The sequence below is a fragment of the Amblyomma americanum genome, chromosome 3 (assembly GCF_052857255.1).
Source record: "Amblyomma americanum isolate KBUSLIRL-KWMA chromosome 3, ASM5285725v1, whole genome shotgun sequence".
Classification (NCBI taxonomy): Eukaryota; Metazoa; Arthropoda; class Arachnida; order Ixodida; family Ixodidae; genus Amblyomma; species Amblyomma americanum.
Window position 1 is genome coordinate 86955366 of NC_135499.1, and position 21548 is coordinate 86976913.

General features: G+C 43.6%; 1 protein-coding gene across 1 annotated transcript in view; it reads right to left on the reverse strand.

Moving 5' to 3' along the window:
* The window catches only part of PCID2 (PCI domain-containing protein 2), a 62889-nt gene extending 41747 nt beyond the window's left edge, over positions 1-21142 (reverse strand). Inside the window, exons 1-9 of the mRNA XM_077657582.1 lie at positions 20950-21142; positions 20794-20835; positions 20358-20479; positions 19910-19975; positions 18489-18585; positions 13901-14004; positions 12507-12582; positions 7173-7267; positions 4711-4757 (exon numbers count right to left, since the gene is read on the reverse strand). Coding sequence (XP_077513708.1) covers positions 4711-4757; positions 7173-7267; positions 12507-12582; positions 13901-14004; positions 18489-18585; positions 19910-19975; positions 20358-20479; positions 20794-20835; positions 20950-20985 — 685 coding nt within the window. The 5' untranslated portion in view covers positions 20986-21142. The remainder of the gene's footprint in view (positions 1-4710; positions 4758-7172; positions 7268-12506; positions 12583-13900; positions 14005-18488; positions 18586-19909; positions 19976-20357; positions 20480-20793; positions 20836-20949) is intronic.
* Positions 21143-21548: the final 406 nt, after the last annotated feature.

Genomic DNA, 21548 nt, shown 5'->3' on the forward strand with positions numbered 1-21548 from the left:
TGCCGAGCAACAGATCTCAAGGAGGGACGCGGCTTTCAGCAAAAAATATCTTTATTTTTGATGCGTTTGCACGAAATTTTTTTAGCACATTAGAAATAGTTTTGTGACTACTACCACAAAATTTCATTGTTATATCACCAGAAAATAATTTTCTAATATATATATCTTCCCTCTGAATTTTGTGAAAAGGCCGCAGAGTTAAAGTATAGGCAGCAGACACCTAACTTTTGGGTGAGTGCTTTCTTTGTAATGACGCTTAAGCAATTATTATACATGGATTACCACATGGTATTCTCCTATGACCACTAAATAATTTATAATTGAATTTCTTTCTTGCACTGTTTCAGTTTCGGTTTGAACAGCCGAACGATGTTTCTGAGGTCAAAGTGTGGTCATTCGCCACGTGAGGTATTACATCGCAGTTTTTTCATGCCCCACGTGACATATAACCACACTTTGACGTCATAGCCATCGTTCGGCTGTTGAAACCGAAAGCTAAACAGGATGACAGAAAAATAAGATAAATTATTTAGCGGCCGTAGGCAAATACCACATGGTGATTCATGCACAGTGGTGTCTTCTGCATCATTGTAGAGAAGAAAACATGCCACCAAAATTAGGTGTCTATACTCCTTTTTAAGAAAATGTGGCAGAATGCTGGTTCAATGTTCACTGCATTCCTACTGCAGTGCTACAGATCAAGACAATAATTTTTTTTTTTTTTTCTCAAAGCACAAATTGTGGTTTTGAATTTTTGAGATGCTGTCTGCATTCACATATTTAGAGTGACGAAAAAATTTCATACAAGAAATTCAATATTCTCAAATTTTAAAATAGATATTGTCTTGACCTGGACTCTGCTCCTCGCAGTGCAACGAAATAAACGGCCTCAGAACTGATAAAACACACGGGAAGAAATCTGCTCCGCAAGATGAATATCCAGGCATGAAACCGTGAAGAAAAAAAATGCCCATTGTGCAAGCGTTTCCCAACAATGCACAGCCGACGCAGTTCACGAAGGAATTTTTTTCAGACTACTTCCCGGTCGATGTTAGCAATGAAGCTTTAGGACAGAATAAAATACCAGGCATACAAGCGGATACAGCAATTTAAAAAGAAAATTAGGGCAATTTTTTTGCCATTTCAAAGCCGCATGCCCCCTTTAAAAGACCCTGAAACATTTTTTTTGAACACAGCAAGCCTGCTCTCAAACGTCAAGTCACATGCCAATCCAAATAAAGGAGCCCTCTATACCAGGGGTGTGCAACATTACAATGCAAAAGATGTTCACCATTTGGAGGGGGCTTAGCGTGAGTGAAAAAAGGACATGAGAGGGACACAAGACGATTAGTACTTATCCTGTGTCCCTCTCATGTTCTTTTTTCACTCACGCTAAGCCCCTCTATAAATCATGCCTTATCAACTAGCCCAAACTTCCACTTTGCTCATGTTAACCATTTCTTTTAAAAGTCCCATCTGTCTCACCATGTTGTTAATGCATTGTATCTGCTACATAACACCCATTACCTGGATTCCTGCAGTGCCACGAATGGCAAGGAAAGCAGAACACACACAGCAAGCTGTGCACCTATGTCGCCGATAACTGGCTTAAACGCACGTCAAAAATCAATGGCAATTAGACGTGTGATAATTCTACAAGTGACAGCCCTCCACAGTTGACATATTTTGAGACTTCCATCAAAGGATGTGTTTATGAGCCCCTTTATTAGGTGAACAACAAAAGAGAATGCAGAAAAGTTATGATAAAATATCAGTTATGAGCACACCATTGTGTCAAGAGGTTGCAGCTTATAATCCAAGAACAACAGTACAAGTAAAAAAAACAAACCTAGGCTGGAGGTTCAATTTTTTGGAGGCCAACAGTACAAATGCAGTGTTATAACAAGAGGAGAGGGGGTGGGGGGATTTCCAGCACTTTTTCCTTTCACAGGTGTGGATTTTAGATGAGTCTCCCCAGCAGTATGCATTAAAGGGGACCCAGAAAGGGGCTCTCAATAAAGTTGCGATATGTCTGGGGTGTTAAACAATGCCGCTTCATAATTATCCTCCCGCAAAAATGATTTTAATGCGTTTTGTGGAAGCTGAGTTATATGCAGACAAAATTTGAACTTCCGTGTCTTCGCGCCTTTCGCTCTCCTCCCGCACGCCAAAACGGCGGCTCTCCGCCGCCAACCCAACCTACTCGGCCCCTTCCCTACCTCCGCCAGCTGCAGCACATGCGGAGTGGCCGTGGCCGCGGTAGCGCGTGGCGTCTGAAAGAATTTGGTGCTGTGAACCAATAATAATCCCCGGCTGCTGACGTCACTTGCACGATGTGACGTCGAATGCCAGGTTTTCGCGTGAAAGCCGGGCACCACGCATCACCGCGAGGTACGAAAGCGAGAATTTTTTTTAATGTACTGGAAATTTCCCGCTTGCTTTTGAGGTCTCGTACGCGGCATGGACGCTTGGTGGCCTGTACTCTACATAGTGCAAGCATTTTAAAGCCAAGCTCAAACTCCCCTTTCAGGGGCCCTTTAACATTACCAAGAAAACTTATGTGAGGCCTCTCAGAAATAAGAACCTGCTAAAGTTGACGGTCCACCCCTACTTCATCTTACCAATCAGTTAGGTATCATTAAGGCATAAAGTAATTACAATACCAATTTCCCAATGATCAACACCAGAAAAAAAATTCCCCTATGCTGTTCTTGGTTTCTGGTGATCGTTGGCTGGCTTCCCGAAGTTTCATTGCTGGAATCAACCATGAAGTGATCTAAAATAAATTGTTTCATGAACCGCAGAAGCTCTCCACTGCAGGGAAACGCTCGAGCAATGGGAGTTTTTCTCCATTACGGATTTCTGCCTGAATATTAATCTTGCGGAGCAGATTTCTCCATGGCTGTTTTAACTATGTTGACCATTTGTTTTGTTGCACTCCTAGGACCACAGTGCAGGTCAAGAGATTCTTTTTCAAATTAGTTAAGTTTAAATTTCTTGTAAGAAATTTTATTTTAGTTTTGTGTACAGGCACTGCACCGCAAGAATTCAGAACCTAACTTTGTACTTTGCAAAAAAGAAAAATTCTAAGAATGTCATGACCTGTGTCAAGCAAGTAGGAATGCAGTGTATGTTGAACCAGACTTCCGTGACATTTTCTTAACTCAGCGGCCTTTTCATAAGATTCAGAAGAAAAATATATATTAGGAAATAATTTCGTGGTGATATAACAGTGAAATATTGTAATCATATAGTATATATGTAAAACTGTCTCTAATATGCTTGAAAAAACCTCATGTAAACACATCAAGAAATAAGCTTTTGCTGAAAGCTTACTTTGACTCTCCTGTATGCAGAAAACAGAGGCAAAAAACAGAGATGTGTGGGCCCCTCTCCTAATCATGTTTCTTTTGTTGCCATTTTGCAACCCCCATAGACACTTTGTTGCCTGACTCTCCTGTTTGCAGAAAGCAGAGGCAAAAACAGAAATGTGCGGGCCCTGTCTCCTAGTCATGTTTCTTTTGCTGCCCCCATTGACACTTTGTTGCATGACTCCACTTGTGGTCATACTCAGATTTACCCTCGTCACTAACGCCGCATATTTCTCTAACCAGTGCATTAACGGTGTAGCAAAACAGCAAAATCCCTGTATTGTGGTGTGGTCAGCATCTATTAAAGCGTAACGCTTCCTTGCAACCTTTACTTATCAGAATGGTGGAATATTGTAAAGTTTGACCAGCATTTTTTTTTCTTGTTTTTATGGGGTTTAACATCGCAAAGTTACTCAGGCTATGAGGGACACCGTAGCGGAGGGCTCCGGATAATCTTGACCACCTGTGGTTCTTTAGCGTGCACTGACAACTCACAGTACACGGGCCTCTAGCATTTCGCCGGCAACCATCGCGGCCGGGATCGAACCTGCGCGTCTCTCGAGTCAGCAGCCGAGCACCATAACCATCGAGCCACCGTGGAGGCTTTGACCAGCAACTGGAAAACTGTTCACCAAGTATAAGTAATTTTCTTTAAGCGATTTATTAATCTAAGTAATATTATTTCACCGATAAGCACAACACATTAAAAAATTAATTACCGTTCCCCTATGCACCTTGGTTTCGGTGACTGTTGGCTCCCTTCAAAAGTTTGTCAAACGGGCCCCTCATTTACTTTACCTTGTCTGCTAATAGCTTAACGAGGGTCTCGGTTCTGGCAGTCTTCATGCCACAGGTTGCTTAAGAGGGCTCTCGCAAAGTTTCCGCCCTCGCCGTTAGATGACGTTCCACGTCACGCTCGCGGTAATACAGGACATGCTACGTCCGCCGCTATGGTCGAGGGTGGCGCTGGTGAACACTCTCAAGGTTCGCGTACACCAAATAAACATAAATACCCACGAGAGAAGATTGGACAGTCGTCATCGTAGCTCAGTTGGTAAGAGCACCGGACACGATATTCGGAGGTCGTGGGTTCGGATCCCACCGGCGGCATGGTTGTTTTTTCTGCTGCTTTATAAGTAATTTTCTTTAAGTGATTTATTAATCTAAGTAATATTATCCCACTGATAAGCACAACACATTAAAAAAAAAAACGTTCCCCTATGCACCTTGGTTTCGATGACTGTTGGCTCCCTTCATAAGGTTGAAACTCTAGTATATACATGTGAAAGAGCACACTGAACAAAGGTGGCGAAGCTATGTCGCTAGCAAAACTACTCACCATTCTTGAAGTCGCTGTCGAACATTGCCTTCTGCCCCACGTAGTACCTGAACAGTGAAACAGCACACCAGCAACTTCAGCTACGGCAATGAAGCTGATATGGCACTGCTGTGAGAACAAAAAAGCTATAGTAACAAGCCATACATTAAAGAAAGTGCTTTCAAAACATTCCTGATTTTAAGCCCATGCTTAAAATCAGATTCTGACAGGCATGCTGAACTATGAATAATACTGCATCATGAAAGTGTGCAAAAAACGGAAACTCTGTACAATACAGCAGAACTCGTATATAGCACTGTGAAACTGCACCTTACATAGAAAACTGTGCTTTTTGTTTATGCACCTTTTTAATAAAGAAACGGTTATAGTAAAGAGCATCTGTCCATGGCAAAGCACAGTCATGAGCAGTAAGGGGGAACAAACTTTTTGCACAAAGCTGCGAATTTTCTGCCTATTTCTCTACTAGATTTGACGAGTTCTGGATATTATGCAACAAGACAAAAACTAGTTAGAAAGTATATAAAAAATTGTGCCTGCTACACATAATTATGGAGTAGTCAATAAATGAATGCTCAAACTTCAATCCTTCCCATATGCTCATGACTGTACTTCTCGCAGAATGGTGACGTCACAGCATGCGCTCTGTGTAGGACATCTCAGAGGCACAGACAGTAACGGCATAATCGCAAGGCTGACAGTCGGAGATAAAAGATTATTAACTTTAGACAATAAAGCAGCACTTTCTGAGATGGCTTAACCACCCGTCTTGTTAGCTGCAAGGAAAACCCAACTTTTCGAAGGCCTTGGGACTGTGAGGCAAAGCGCATGGTGCACATGGGGAAGAAAAAAGCCGGCAGAAACACCTAAGAGAAACACCTTACACCTATGAGAAGGTGTAAGCCCACCTTCTCACTTTGTGAACGTAGTCATGCACATTGCAGCATGATGTAACCCGATGGCACGCAACTGGCAATTCTACCTCTGCATGGTATGTATTCTACATGGCCACTGCCGCAACGCTGCTAAACCCCTTCTGATATGCACGACAATTTCGTAAAGGCAGTCGCTGCCGTACCGCAGCCCGTGCTCCGCCTTAAGGGTCTGATGCAATAGCTAATGGGTTAATGCCCATATATGCAGAATTAGTCTTTCTCTACTTAATTAACATTCATAAAGCCCTGGGAGTCCTCATACCGCTCTTGGCGCTGTAGGGCAGCAGTTAAGCGGTGCGCCACTGCAGGTTGTCCCGAGCGACCTTGTGACGACCTCGTGCAACCAAGCATTAATTTGTTATCTCTCTCCCTCTCACACCCATGCACACACGCACACACATATATTAGTGTGGGCAGAGAAAAATAAAGAAAAATAATGTTGCCCAGCCTGCACCCCCTAAGGCACAATGGGCTGCATGCACACAGAGAGAGAGTTAGGTTTTCGCTACAGTAAAACTACAGTGAGGAGTAGGGAAGGGAAAAAAAGGGGCAGACATTCACAGCACATGGGGAAGCAGGACTCACAGCACATGGGGAAGCAGGACTGGGCAGCACGAAGCATGAAGCAACAGCAAGAAGAAGAAGAAGAAAGAAGCAGAGGCGCAGTGGTGTGCCCTGGCAGCACTGCATGAGCAGTCTTGCTACACTTGATTGTGTGGCGCGTGTTTCTTCACTAGTTTTTCCTCCAAGTGACGCTGAGGGTGAAGAAGACAATGCCATGTTCACACAAATGTTTGGTTTACATATGAATACAACCCGCCCTGCCTCACATTATATTCATGCAAATACGGCAATTCCACTAGAATTACACAAAATCGAGAACGTGACAACATAAAATGTGACAAATGAATATAAATCATTAGTACACTATGTGACGACAAGAGCAAGATAGAAGGTATCTCCAAGTGTTTCTTTTCTAATTCAAAACCATGTGTTTAGTAAGCAACCAAATTACTAGACCGCACCCTCAGTGCTACACCATCCAACAATTGATATAATAACGACACTGACATAGTAAACATTTTTGCTGGTCTGAGTAACTTTACTACAGAGGGGTTCTACTGTATGCCCCGCTTCCTTATGCACTTGCTTGCACAAGGCTCAGAGCAATGGAGATAGTCACAGGATTGCGCTGTATTAAATAGCGCAGCTGGTTGACGACACATCCCACCAAGATCAGGGCAATGTGGTGCAGTCACCTCACAGGTGTACTAATTACTTAAAGGACCACTGAACAGGCCCCATACAATTCGCAACTATGGCAACCCTAATATCATCGTGCGATCTGCGCCACTCAACATTGATGGAATATTGATCTGCACGAATAATGCCAGGCAATAAAAACATAACTAAGACTAACCATTATGAAGAGCCTCTACAACTCCGTGTTTGGACGTCACACAGCCCAAAAGGTGCACTTTCAGTAACGGTGTCTACCTAGAAATAAGGCCATGCCCAGCAAACTCTCACCTGTATGTGACCAGTTGGGATATGCTGAAGTGGTCCTTCAACGCTGAACTCTCGATGGCTCGGATCAGGGGCTTGCATAGGTGCAGCTTGTTGATCTGAAAAGTAGCACATTTTAATCATTACACGTTCGCATCGCCCAAAATGAACTCCAAACAAAAAGGGAACAACAATGTTCTATGCACTGCACGAAATTGGGGCCACCAATGACTGCGCTGAGACACGAGCTGCAATTACATTGCTGAGCCGAATTGTAATGTGGCACATTCATCGCTTAATGCGTGATGTGGCTTTCAGCAAAAAGGTTTTTATTTCTCAATGCATTTGCATGAAATTCTTTTACCATATCAAGAGATAATCTTGTGACTACTCTCTCAAGATTTCTGCATTATCTCTCTCGAAAATTGTCTTCTAATATAAGGTTTTTCTTCTGAATCCAGTGCAAAGGCTACAAAATTAAGAAAATGTGGCGGAAGACTGGTTCAACATTCATTGCATTCTTGGAACTTTTTTTTCCCAAAGCATAAATTTAGGTTTATAGTTTTTGCGATGCAGTGTCCACTGATATATCTAGAGTGCGAAGAAAATTTATATACAAGAAATTTAAACTTCACAAATTTGAAACACAACCAATGTCCTGACCTGCACTATGGTCTTAGGGGTGCAACAAAATAAATGGGGCCAAAATAGATAAAACAGTTGTGAAGAATTTCTTCTGCAAGGCAAGTATTCGCCATATAAATACTAAGCAAGCACCCACTTAAAATATCAGGATAATCATGAAATATTGGGAGATGGGTGCTTGTTAGGTACAGGCATGAGAAATCCAGAATGAGCACATGGTGGAGTGTGTCCTTGTTTGGTTCGAAGACAAGGCTGATCATTAAATTCAAGATGGCAACCACCGAAGAAGAGGGCAGTGGAGAGGGGGCTCGGTACTGCGTAAACACAGCAAATGACAGAGGAAGAAGGGAACAGTTTTTAGAAGATGCGATAAACTGGGTGATTAAAACACGGCTAATCTTGATCATCAACTCTTAAGAACTCTTAACAACTCTTAATAATCCGAACAAAGCATGATGTCCAAGCACCTGTTGGTAAGGGCGCTGCAATCTTAAGGCAAGTATGGCGATCCCACTCCCACTGGGCGTTGACAGAGTGCTAATAAGGGAGTAATTACTCATTGACATCCGCCCCAGCACAGCCATACCGCACTCGGGTGGATGTCAATGAGTAATTACTCCCTTATTACAAATCTGCTCTACGTTGGGGGATTCCCCTAAACATTTGGCCTGACAGAGTGCTCTGTCCTCGCTGCCATCCAGGCAAGCGGCAATGCCTTGAAGGGTTCCTACATCACACCTTTTGATACTGCCACCCACGCTTTGAACACAAAGTTGAGGACGTGTTGCCGTGATGGCTTCCAGGGGTTTCCCTTGCTGGATTACTTTGGAAACTGCTTGACCTTGAGCTTCGGCGTATTGTCTAAATGATCTCATTGCCACATTCACTCTCACCCCCCTTCCTTTTCTCTCCACGATAAGCACTGTGAAGTTAGCGAGCAATGGGCATTTGATGTGTCTGCTGTGTTGAAATTCTCCCGGACATGGGATATACTAATTGCATGATGGACACTTGCTTCGTTTTTTTTTCAGGAAATTAAAAATGCCAAGAAAAAAAAGAGGTCTGGCACTTATCTGAGCATGGGTGGAAGCTCGATAATTAACAGCAGACAGAAAACCGTAATTAAGAAAATTGACCACTGTAAGTGTGTTTTCCCGCAATGCACAGGCACCATGGTTCACGAGAAAATTTTTTACAGCACTTCCCGGCTGATTTTAGCAATTATACTTCAGGACAGATTAAAAGACAAGGCATACAAGCGAATACAACAATTGCCAAAACATCCAGGCGCATGACAGCCTTAGATTCTTATGCACCACTAAACCTGACACATAAAACACGCATTTTTTAAGATTCCAAAGCGACCCCCATAATATGGACTTCAATAGCATCACGCGAGGCATTAATAAGTTTCTGAAGTGCCAATCTATCAACACATTAAGAGATAGGAAGAGGGCAGAGCGGGTGAGGGAACAAACGCTTGCTAATGACATCCGAGTCAAAATCAAGATGAAGAAATGGGCTTGGGCAGGGCATGTAATGCAAAGGCAACGTAACCGGTAGAAGTTAAGGGTAATGGACTGCATTTCAAAAGAAGGCAAGCGAGCAGGGGACAGCATAAAGTTATGTGGGCAGATGAGATTAAGAAGTTTGCAGGCATAGGGTGGGAACAGCTGACAAAGGACAGGGTTAATATGATAGGCATGGGAGAGGCCTTTGCCCTGTAGTGAGCATAGTCAGGCTGGTGATGATGATGAATCTATTGGATGAGCACTGCCACACGACCAACTGCATATGCCAACAGCTTGTCAAGCAATGGAGCAGCGCAAAGATTCTGTGGAGATTGTCAAGAGCCTAACTAGTATAAAGCAATGTTCCCTTTCAGTTACGGGATACTCATGCATATCCATACATGAGACAGCCAGAGTAGCACAACTGCAACGAAATTACTTGGCTAAGAGCAGGTTAATTTGAGGAAAACCACGCTGTCCAGTTTCATTAGCACTTCTAGAAGTAGAAAGTTCTACACTGCCAGTTACACAGAAATAACAGCCAACTGCTGGCTCAAAAGGCACAGGATCTAACTACAACATGTCTAAAAAAACAGTGCTAATTTCTTGACCCATGATCTGATTATCCATTCGCAGCAAGATGGCAGATGAAAAACAGTTTTAATTTATGATTAAAAAAAACTGAAAGGTGTCTTGACCTGGGATACACACAGCATACTGGACTGAAAGTTAAGCCAATTTCCTATCTAAGGATCTATGGATCCATACCAACTTGACCAATTTTCTATCCTTTTGCACTGCCCACTTGTTCTGTCCTCCTTCTTCTTCGTCCTCGTTTGTTTGGTGCAGCAACAACATGGCTCCCAAGTCACACAACCTCCTCAGTAGCTACCATGCTATGTGTCTCTCCATACTTCAAGTCCTTCCCGCATCAAAGAATTTCATGATATGAAATTTCCGCTTTCGCCTGAACAAGAGTCAATAAAGCCACTTTTCAATCAGTGTAGGCACACTACTCCAGTGGCTTTTTCCTGCTTCATGGATGTGCCTTATAATCTGCAAGATATGCGATACTAGCTGGAGTAGATCTCACAGAGCTGAAATTCGCATAGAGTTCACTGACAAGTGACTGCTTAGCATTCGCACGATGCCTGAATGCGGCTCTGCAGCCACAGATGCCGCTTTGAGTGTTTAACAAATTCTTCAAGTGAAGTCTGTAGGGAGTTCTGAACATGGACGAGTTAAAGCAAAAAAGACTAATTATTTCATGTCAAAAAACAGAAGTGAACTAGGCACAATCTTGGTTAATACTTTTGCAACAGCAGCTTAGCAATTCTAGCTGCACTGTCAAAGCACATCTTATAAGTATCACAGCAAAATGTGCACAGTGTATGCAAAGTGAGCAATACCAGCAATATGAAACCTGACATAAATTTAGCTACAGTGTGGAATCTCGATGATACAAATCTCACTGAGTCAGGGAAAATATTTGTATTTTCCGAAATTCATATCACCAAAACAAACGAAATCCGCGTGCAAAAGCACAGGAGATGCAGATTTGTTTACAGCTTACGGGACTTATTTACGGCTGCATGCCATTGCTCTCTTGCGATGTCAGTGATGCATGGACAGCAAGCTGCCACTCACTGCTCTCAGTGCATACCGCATGACTGGCGATCACGGCGTCAGCAAAGTGGTGCGAGAGAGCATTCACACCACTTCAATGCACACCAGCCAGGGAATTTTACAAATTCGCATCATCCAAGAGTTCAACTCAACCGTGATTCCATCATACAACTTCTAATGCACACAATTTTGAAGCTGGGGTCTTAGACTTTGTGTTCTCAGTGAATACATGATACTAAGCCGCACTCAATACCATTACAAAAATGCATGAAAAAGCATAAATCCAGTTTTTTACTGTCTCCATTGAATAAGTGCCTTGAAAAAGTGAGCAGTGGCATTTCAAAGACGCCTCTGCAGTCACTAAAAAAAATTTCCTTGTGATGGAGTTTACAGGATACCAGCAGGCATATTGACGGTAACGTATTCCCCAGAAAGTGCACTGGCAACATTATCACCAGCTCGTCTCGCTCCAACTCCTATATGACAGTTATATAATGACAAAATGATAATGCAGCACCTGTCAAGCACTCAATGGGGCCAGTGTCTAGTATGCCCTCTACCATAGGCAAATACACGAGTGAGTACATGTTGCAAGCTCAAAACCAAGGCCATGAGAGCACGGTGTGGGCATCAAGATTGCACATACACATCAGTAGCTTCCATTTCCGATTTTCTTGAGAGACCTATATGCAGAAAAAACATTTCCTATTGAAATTGCAAGCCCTGATTTGACCGAGCCATTGTACATCACGTGTCGCGCCACTACTGACTGCTCAAGTAAAAAACTGTCTAGCATGATGAACTGTCAAGCTGATACGCAAAATTAGCTCGGAAATAGCAAAAAGAGGAATGTTTCCTCATTCAGTGACAGTAACCACCCCGTTCATTCAAAAGAAAAAGAATGGGTTTGGGTGTATGGGTTTTAACGTCCCAAAGCGACTCAACTATGAGGGACGCCATAGTGGAGGGCTCTGGAAATTTCAACCACCTGGAGTTGTTTAACTTGCACTGGCATTGCACAGTACACGGGATCGAACCCACGTCTTTCGGGAGAAAAATAATTAACTCTCAGCTCTGCATCAAAGCTTAACTAACCACAGGATATTCACTGCACAAACTGCAGTGACAATGCCTGTCAAAAGTCAGGTGCCCATATTCCCTCTTGGCACTTCAGTCCATTGCACATGGTTTTTTTTTGCCTTCAGAGATGACGCTGCCATGGTCAACAAGACAAAGATCTATCACCTTTACTAGGGTGCCACTACATGCAACAGTACATCACTGTGCTGGTCAGGTGAATAAGACAAGCACTGTGTGCAGAAATAGCCGTTTGAGACAGGACCTAATCAGATGCCACATCTGAAAAACTTTTAAATAAAAATTAAAGTTCAAAACTCATTCATGTTTTTTTTTCCAACAGCACTATGACAGGCGGCAGGAAAATTTTGTCTGTGGAATTAAAAGGGTGCAGAGACATGTAGGCATTAAACACTACAGAAGAAGTTAGTTATAAAAGCCCACAAAATGGACATCAAGATTGATGGCCATGGGCAAAAGTCAAGTCACTGACACTCACCTTGAAGTATATTTTGAACAGCTGGTTGACTAGGTTGAGCATTCCACGCCGCTTTGAGTTCTCCAGGGATGACCGACTGCATCGACAATGAAACAGAGCCTTCAAATGTGCTTCCCAACTAACACTGCCACTGCATTAAAACCATGCCACTGCACACCGTCTTGAAATGCTTGTCACCAAGCTCTCATAAACAGCAAGAAGAAAATAAATGCAATTCCTTTATTATGCTCATGTGTAGTATTTGGCACAAGAGCATAAAATTTGTGAAATCAATTCAGAAAGTAAAACATACTCATTTGCCCCCACCATCCATGCCCTTGATACCTATTTCCTCATTCACCACATCCCTCAAACACCTCTGCTATCCATGTGCTGCACATCGAAAGTACCCTACAACCAGAGCAGTCGGCTAAAGGTTTCAGCATCCGCCTCACATGTAGGAGATGCGGTGTTCGGCCGTCAGAGCTGCCGGTTGGTAATAATAATAATAATAATAATAATAATAATAATAATAATAATAATTGGTTTTTGTGTGGAAGAGAAATGGTGCAGTATTTGTCTCATGTATCGGTGGACACCTGAACCACGCGGTAGGGGAAGGGATAAAGGAGGGAGTGAGAGAAGAAAGAGGTGCCGTAGTGGAGGGCTCCGGAATAATTTGGACCACCTGGGGATTTTTAACGTGCACTGACATCACACAGCACAGGGGCGCCTTAGCGTTTTTCCTCCATAAAAACACAGCCGCCGCGGTCGGGTTCAAACTCGGGTACTCCGGATCACCGGTTGGTACCCGCCGATTTTCTAATGGGTACAAGCGCTTTCCACCCACCCACTTAGTGTTCAGCTTTTCAGTGGTGGTATGTTTGGGAAGCGAGTCTTTGGCCCCTCCCCTTCAACAGATGGTTGATGTGTCAAAGCTCTGAATGTACCTTGCGTCATAAAGCTGATTTGTGTCTTTACCAGTACATATATACCACTGTGGCTTTATGTGGTTTTATAACGAACCTTGTTATAACCTCGTTGTAACAAAATGGTTTATAACAAAAGAATTGATATAGAGTAGGAATGGTAACTCCCCTTGGAAGCTCGGTCAACACAGGCTATAGCCAAGTAATTGCCACACCCCTTCAACTTCTTTACAATAAGGTTCAACTATATATTTGAGGCTTTACCACAATTAAATGGCCCAGTTATATGTTTACATATGTTATGAAAGAAAAACAGGCACTTTTTGTTAGCTATGCTGGTCACAGCACATGCGTAAGCGTCCATACCTTCATTCATCACTGAACATGGAAAAAAGGTGCCCATGAGATTTTCCATCAGAAAGCCTGCAAAGCTCAAATGAGAAAAGACTGCAAAGCCAGGTGCATGTGTGTAGGGCATGGACTGACTTGTCACTGGCACAGACTCTGAAGCAGCCCATGAGTAGCTCAGCCGCTTTTTCCAGGGTCTCTCCGGGCTTGCCCTTGCTCTTCTTGGAGAGCTGCGTGTCAGCCTGGGGGGAGGAGACAGAACGTGAGCGTAACATGCCCATATTATGAACATTTCTGAGCTTAAGCATACACACTACACATAGTGCTTGTATGTGCGATATCTGATCATCATCATCACAACCCCTGGTTACACAAAAGGCAGGACAAAACCTAAGTGACCTCTAAACAGCACTCTCCTGCGCCACATTGCCACACTCCATCGCTCACATTTCAACAAGCTTCCCAATCTCATATGCCCTTCACTTAAAGTCTACTCTGTCACATTTAAGAAACCACTGGCTATCTGTTCAATGCATTTCAAGCACTGCTGAAGCCTATTTTCTTTTTCTTTATTTACGTGTGAATGTCGTTAGCTCGCATTTGTTCCCTGAGCCAGACTGCTCTCTTCCCGTCTCTTAACAATACCGCCATTATTTTCCTTTCCATATATCTTGCTATGCTGTCCTCAATACAAATTCAAGCCTTTCTGTTAGCCCCCAAGTTTCTGCCTCCTAGGTGAGCAAGTGCAAATGCATGCGCATCCACTTCATTCTGGTGCTTGCAAGTAAGCTCACTGCAAGTAAAGCACATACTGTGCAGAACACACTAAGCAAAATACTTGCGACACTGTTGCACCACAATCACCACCATTAACATCCAATACCACTGTCACACAAGCAGTTTCAAACAATACTGAGTCAAGAGCCCCTTAGATTCTTAATCGCTAACAAACTTGAAGGAGTTGTACCACTGCTACATGGCAAACTCGATCACCATCGAGAGGTTCCATCATGTCCCACCAAGGTGACATGGCACCACCGTCACCATCAATAATTTTGCAGACATGCTGGCAATCAACCAACAAGTTTAACCTGCAGTGGTTAAAAATGATATGTTTATTCGTTACAGTAGTGTTAATCACTCTTGAAATGAACTTTGTTGTCTTGGACAAGCTGTGGTAGCATTCACAGACTTTTGAGGTAGCTGGTGTTGGTTGTTTTTGCATCACTGGCAACAATGGTATTACACTTGCAGCAGTGTTTTGTCGCCCGGCTTGTCTTTTTTTCTGGAAAATAAGTTGCATATTTTGAAGTTCCACATTTTTGAAAGATGATAACACTGATTTTTATTCCCCAGCACGTTGCTGCGAGTGCTCAGTGTCCAAGAGTGCATGCAGCCGCCGCTCAAAGGCTGGAAATCTCGATAGAGTTCCAAGCTGCTCCGCTAATTTGATAGACTACTGACTCGATGGCCATCAGAGTTGCCCCTGTAGCAATGCTCAGTTGGCCTTTGAATCGATAGGCTTCAAGACTTCAAGACAACCATGTGACAGGGGTATAAACCTTGCACTTTCCCTTTCCAGTTAACCTGCCCCCTCCAGCCTGCATCATGGAGCGCAAATACAGAGCACAGTAAACTACCAATTCCAAAGCGGCATGAAAGTGCCACACAACTACAAGACCCTGAGATGCTCGCATCACAAAAGACAACATTCCCCATGCAGACAGTTGCATCTTTACTGGTGCTTTGTTCTGGCGCAAAAATTTATATAATGCCTATAAGCACTTGCACAGGGCACTTTAACTTGCACCAGAACCCATACATTTAGATCTGGATGTAACGAACCTTCATATAGCCAATTCCTCGATAATACAATGTTTCTTCATTCCCCAACGCCACCTCCATTGAAGCGCGTGTATTTGAGACCTCCATGTAACGCAGGTATTGTGACGGTTTACTTTGATATAACGAACTCGTTGCGCTGACTATCTGTTAGCTTGTGCTCAGTTACGAAATTGGGTAGAAAATATTAATGACAATAAAGCACGAATTGACATGAGGGGAATGTCTACGATCACAAGTAACTGCCGTTGACACAGCTAGCCGTGCTCCAGCGCCATCGGTGAATCTCCACTGCTTTCGCTTTCGGAACGTCACACCACGTGGCACTACAACAATTCTAGCTCAAAATTTGCATTAACACCTCTTTTTGGGCTAGTTCATGCATACTTAAATTGGAGAAAACCTAGCGCCAAAACCATGCAAACCACAAGGACGAACGACGACGAGACACAAGCGCTATGTCTCGTCGTCGTTCGTCCTTGTTGTTTGCATGTTTTTGGCGCTAGGTTTTCTCTAATTCTAGCTGAAAAGCAAAGAAATATAACAGTACACAGAAAAAAGGCACGGCACGATCAGTGCATATCTATCACCGCCACACAGTTGCTAGCGTGATTCTGGTGCCTGTCACTCACACATGTCGGGCGACGGCGACACAGCTATCCACACTCTCCTCTTGTTCGGCCGCAGTGCCTCCGCCTCCCCTACTTTCCCCACCCCACTCGCAGCATTGCGCAAGCCGCGGCAGAGGTGGTGGTGGCTGCAGCTGCCATCACACTATCAGCGAGATTGCAAAACGTTTGTCTCTTCGCTTATGGTACCTTGAATTCAGCCAAGGAAGAAAACTCCACAAGCTGAGAGTCAGCCCTACGCCATTACGTTACCACCTCTGTTGTTTAACGTGGGAAGTTGATAACGAGGGCCATATAAATTTTGTTTGGGGAAACGTATACAACGAATCCCATCATTTCCGCACGACAAGAACTTCGATTCGCCTAATGAATTTGCTCTTCTCCATTCGTGACCTATCCACACCAGGTGTTCCTTTATCTAAATCACTCTGGAAACCCAATTCCTTTAAACAGTTGTGTGATGTTTGAGCTGGGCTCCTGTTGTTTAGTTCAGCACATTACACGGGACATCAAATAGTCCATTAAGTTACTGTAGAGCCCGATACCCTGGCCAAATCTTCTGAAATGTCGATAACAGTCAGTATAGAGCTTTTAGGCTCGCACAAATTGCGTCTTTCTCGACAGGTTGGCTGGTCGTTCTGGCGCGTCTTCTGCGAAGACGAAAAACCAAACCTCCTTTGAGCCTATACCTCCTAAAATCTTGTGAAGGCGTGGACTTTGCTACTCTCAAATCAAGTGAGAGCTAATGGTGCTTCCTCCCGTAGTCGTGGCCATGCACAACTGCGTTTGAGCATCTTGATGACGTTAAGTTGACCTCACACTCCGCCCACTACTTATGAAAATATGGAGTAATACATTTAACTGCCAAATATATCGCATGAGAATGACAGCAAGTTAAAAATTATTTAGAACAGACAAAAAACGAACGCAGTGGGAAGCGCCCATAAGAGGACAAAAACAAGAAAGGAGCTTAAGGCATACAGTTATGCCCTCAACAACTGACACAAGAAGAGGGCATTATTGCTTCATAATATATTCAGAAATAGAAAATAGGTCTTTCATATCCATGATATTTTCAATTTATACAAACAATTGAAATATCATATCCTTTTGTTCACAAGTAAGACTCTGGGATTTTAATAAGTGTTTCAAAACAATTATGACCTGAAGCCCTTTTCTGCACTTGTGAAAGATTGAATGAAGACGAAGACGAAGTGAACCTTATGGAGTGGTTAAGCCATCCTACTGAGATTACTTCAACTGAATATATTTGGATAAGCATCACGCGTCGTCCGAGTGATAAAAAAGCCAGCAGTGCCTAGCATAAAATCGAAAAGCTGGTGCAAGAGTGGGGACCATGGACTAGACGTTCAATGACAGCTTCCTGAACTCCAAGCTTTGGCGGCATAAAGTAGCATTTTCCAGAAAAGGCTTGCACGTGAAGTATCGATGCATTAGGTTATTGTGAAAAGGCATTCTTAAAATTGCTGCCTCATTTTGTAATAAAAAAACGTAAAACTACTGATACCTTCAAACAGTGCAGAAAGCTGTTATTCAATAAATATGCTGCAGGAACAAATTGTCGCTTCATAAGGTGATAAACATTCGTTGCTGTTGTGCAAAAAGCCTGATTTTGTCACATGCCACCAACTTTGTGCGTAAATTTTATTGCGTTAAAAAAGTTAAAATTGAAAAAACTGAAATTATCATTTGTTCACTACTGTACATAGTATATCTATTTGCTACTCAAAGCAAACAGTCTTGTGCTCACTGTTCTGGCCATAGCTTTTACGCAACTGTGGCAATGTCATGGTAGTTTAACCGCTCTTTTGAAGCATTCAAATGAACCCCAGACTGTTCTAAAAGTGGCATAACTCTTTAATTTGCCAGCTATAACTGTACCCAGTCTGCAATGTCAAGAGTTATACATAGAGAATCCAGTGATTCAAGCACATTGCAATCATGACGTGCCCGTCACTGACAGCTGTTCAAGCTGTCAGTGGCAGTGTCCCATAAAAGCCATCAAAAGGTGTCCCGTCAAAAGTGCTGTTATCAGCACCACTTTTTATGGTACACCATCTGGTAAAAGGTCATTTCCAAGTCAATGGAGGGTGTCGGCTTCACTATACAGGTTGCTTCTGTGTGCAGTGGGGAACAACAACAGCCAAACAGGGCCACAACTGAACCCACTTCCTGCTCTTGCCAACACTACACTTCTTTCACACTCCGAGTAAGAAAGAGTGGGACATTCACACCTGTGAGGCGAATAACCGGAGGTCAAGGCAGACTGTGTACATGATGGGCAGGGCCCAATTCTCTTCCTTGAGGGACTGGAAGATCTTGGTGAAACACTTGCGGTGGGAAAAACACAGCCTGCAGTCAAGGTCCATGTAGCAACTGACTCAAAAATGGACTCTACACGACAGACCAAACTGCTCTTGGGGCCCATGAGCCATGCACCGCATGACTCAGTGATATCCTATTTCCTTGCCTGCCAACCAGCACTGCACAGAACAATTCAGTCTCACAGAGTTATGATACACAGCATGCAAGAGCGGAACAACCTCACAAGTTTGAACACATCACCACTGCAAGCAAGAATGCAGACTGTTGTGGCCCTCCGGAAATGTAGAATGACAGCTAAAACTTGCAGACACACTAGAGATGCAGTCTGTCCTACAGCTGACCTTTCTTTATTCCCAATTATGAACACATTCCCAACAAAGCTGAAAAATTCCAACTATCACCACTGACAGACCTGCCATACAATGGCTGTCAAGTTGAGGGCAATCTTGTTTGGCAGCTGACAATCCTGCTTTACTATGTATATTCACATGGCTGCCTATAACCTCTCAGCCAATGGCATCATAGAACAATTCCATGAGGTGCCTCAATACGAAGTTTCGGTATACAAAACACCGATGTTCCATCGCATTACATACTCGCTTCACCTCCACATATAATTTGTAATCACTCCGAATGGCCCATAGAGTAAGCTGTTTGACAAAGGAGCCTACTCAATTTAGATGCATTCCAACTCCCATTTCATTGATAATGACGCATATGTTTATCCAAGGGGCATGAAATGCTTACTGAGCCATCAAGCAAAAAAAGAAAAGCTCATGTGAGGAACACTATGCAAACAACTCAACTGTGGAAGTACTACTTATAGTTTGAAAACTGCGTTTATTTCCCTTCTTTTGTCACGCTGTGGGTGGCATTCAACAGTACTGACGATGCACTCCATAACCTCATTCTAATCTAATTCTAAGACAAACTACATCACGTCTTAGCACTAAATATGAACTATGATCCCACAAGATTTTGTGACAGTGGATATGATGAAAATGCGTGATAGTGATACGTCCCACTGTTCCTACATCTAAAGCAAAACAATCACCAATAGTGAATACTCCATACATGAATGAGCCCTTGCTCCACATATCTTCAGCAACCTTCAGAGAAATCTCTTCCGAATTGTTTTCCCTTTCTAACTGAAACACCTGCGCATGTCACACTGTACCCACTCCACCACACGGCATACTGCACAAACCCATGCTATACAGCACAACCTCCACAAGAATGACGGCCTACAAGTAAAGCACAAGCAATATACTAGGAGCGATCACCAGTAACCTGCTGCTAGATACTGATCAGGCACAGGAGCAAAGGATATTGCACCAAGACAGCTTGCTCCTTGTATGCATCGACAAAGTTGTAGTTGTTCATGTGGTAGAGGCACCTGAAAGGAAACAACACAGAATCACCTTACTGCGGAGGAAGCCTGACGAAAGTATCTCGATAAGTCAAATGTCACTACTCTCCCTCTGCTCAGCTCGAGAGGGGTTAAAATAAAAAGCAAGAAAAAGGAAAGGAATAAAAGCAAGATAGGGCGCGTTGCCTGAAATGTCTCCATACTACAAATGGTGTCACTGCGAAATAAAGCCAGCATGACAACTGACTTCCACGATTTGTGCCCACTTTTACTCCAGGAATACTGGGAAAAACTCACATAGACCGCATGTAGTTGCTTTGGCAGCATACGTTCTGGTTTCTGTTCAAAAACGAAGTCTTAAGAGAATGAAAAGATAGCAGAGAACATACAAAAAAATTAATGTGCAAACCTGAGGTGTTGGCAGACCACGTCGTCCCAAGGAGAGTCCATCACACGCTGCACGGAAGGCTCGGGATCTTCCACATGGAGCCGAGAGCTCGCGCTGTGCGCGTGCTTGCAGGACAGCAGCTCCTGCGAAACCAGCCCAACCACAATTCTGGAACAGGTGGCAACGACTGCTGGGGATTTGCCACACCGTCCAATTCACGCGCTTTGAGTAGAAATGAAACCGTAACGGTGGTGCGTTTGCGCCAGGTACGAGCACACCAGGGTTCGTGCCTTCTTGCACAGCGCAAGCGGTTAAAGGACGACTGTCAACATCAATATTCATCTAGAATGGCGGTGCAAGCTGAGTCTTTCACCACGCACAGCGACGACCGACATGCAGGTTGGCGATGCAGTCAAGTTGCGCTCGCAGCGAAGCTGGGAGCAATCAAAAGACTCACGGCGGCTTTCTTGCCTCTTCCATGCTGCACGGCCTCATCGATCTGCGAGCAAAAATATTACGCATGAACTCCTCGATCGACAGTAAGAGAAGCTACCGCACAGCGACGATTGCTCACAGTGCTACGCGCACGGCGAGGTAGTGCGAATATGCTCACCTGTTGAAGATACTGGTTCATAGTGATGTGCGCCATGGCTGCGCTACCAACTCGCTGATTCTCACCAAAGGACGCCGATGTACAATGCGCAGCTTCTTTGTGCGCTAGAAAAATGTGTTCGTGAAAGTGAACTATTCACTGCGAATGCGCCGCCATAATTGGATTAGCTTGGATTGGATAGCTTAGTACTCGGTTTGTTAGGACTGCTTTTCTTTCTTCCTTATTTTGCCCATAGATTTGACCTCAAAGCGTTGTTATTGTAAAAGTACTTTTTAACCTTTTATGTCGGACAAAGTTTTTATGTTGCAGAGAAACAACGTGAACGGCATACGTTTGAAGCGCGACAACTTTAGCCGTTTTTGTCTTCAGTGACGATGACGCCAGAGCGGCGATGCTGACAACGCTGCTTTCCAACGCGGAAAATTTAAACTGCTGCACATTAGTTTTAAAACATCACAATAAAAGATAAGAATAGACTTGCTAGACTGCGCTCTACGACAGCTAGGAGTGAGGCCAGAGAGGCTGCGATATATTCACGGTTGATACCGAACTTTGGATGCAACTGTCTTCGTCGTTCCTTTATCCCGAGGAAGCACGAA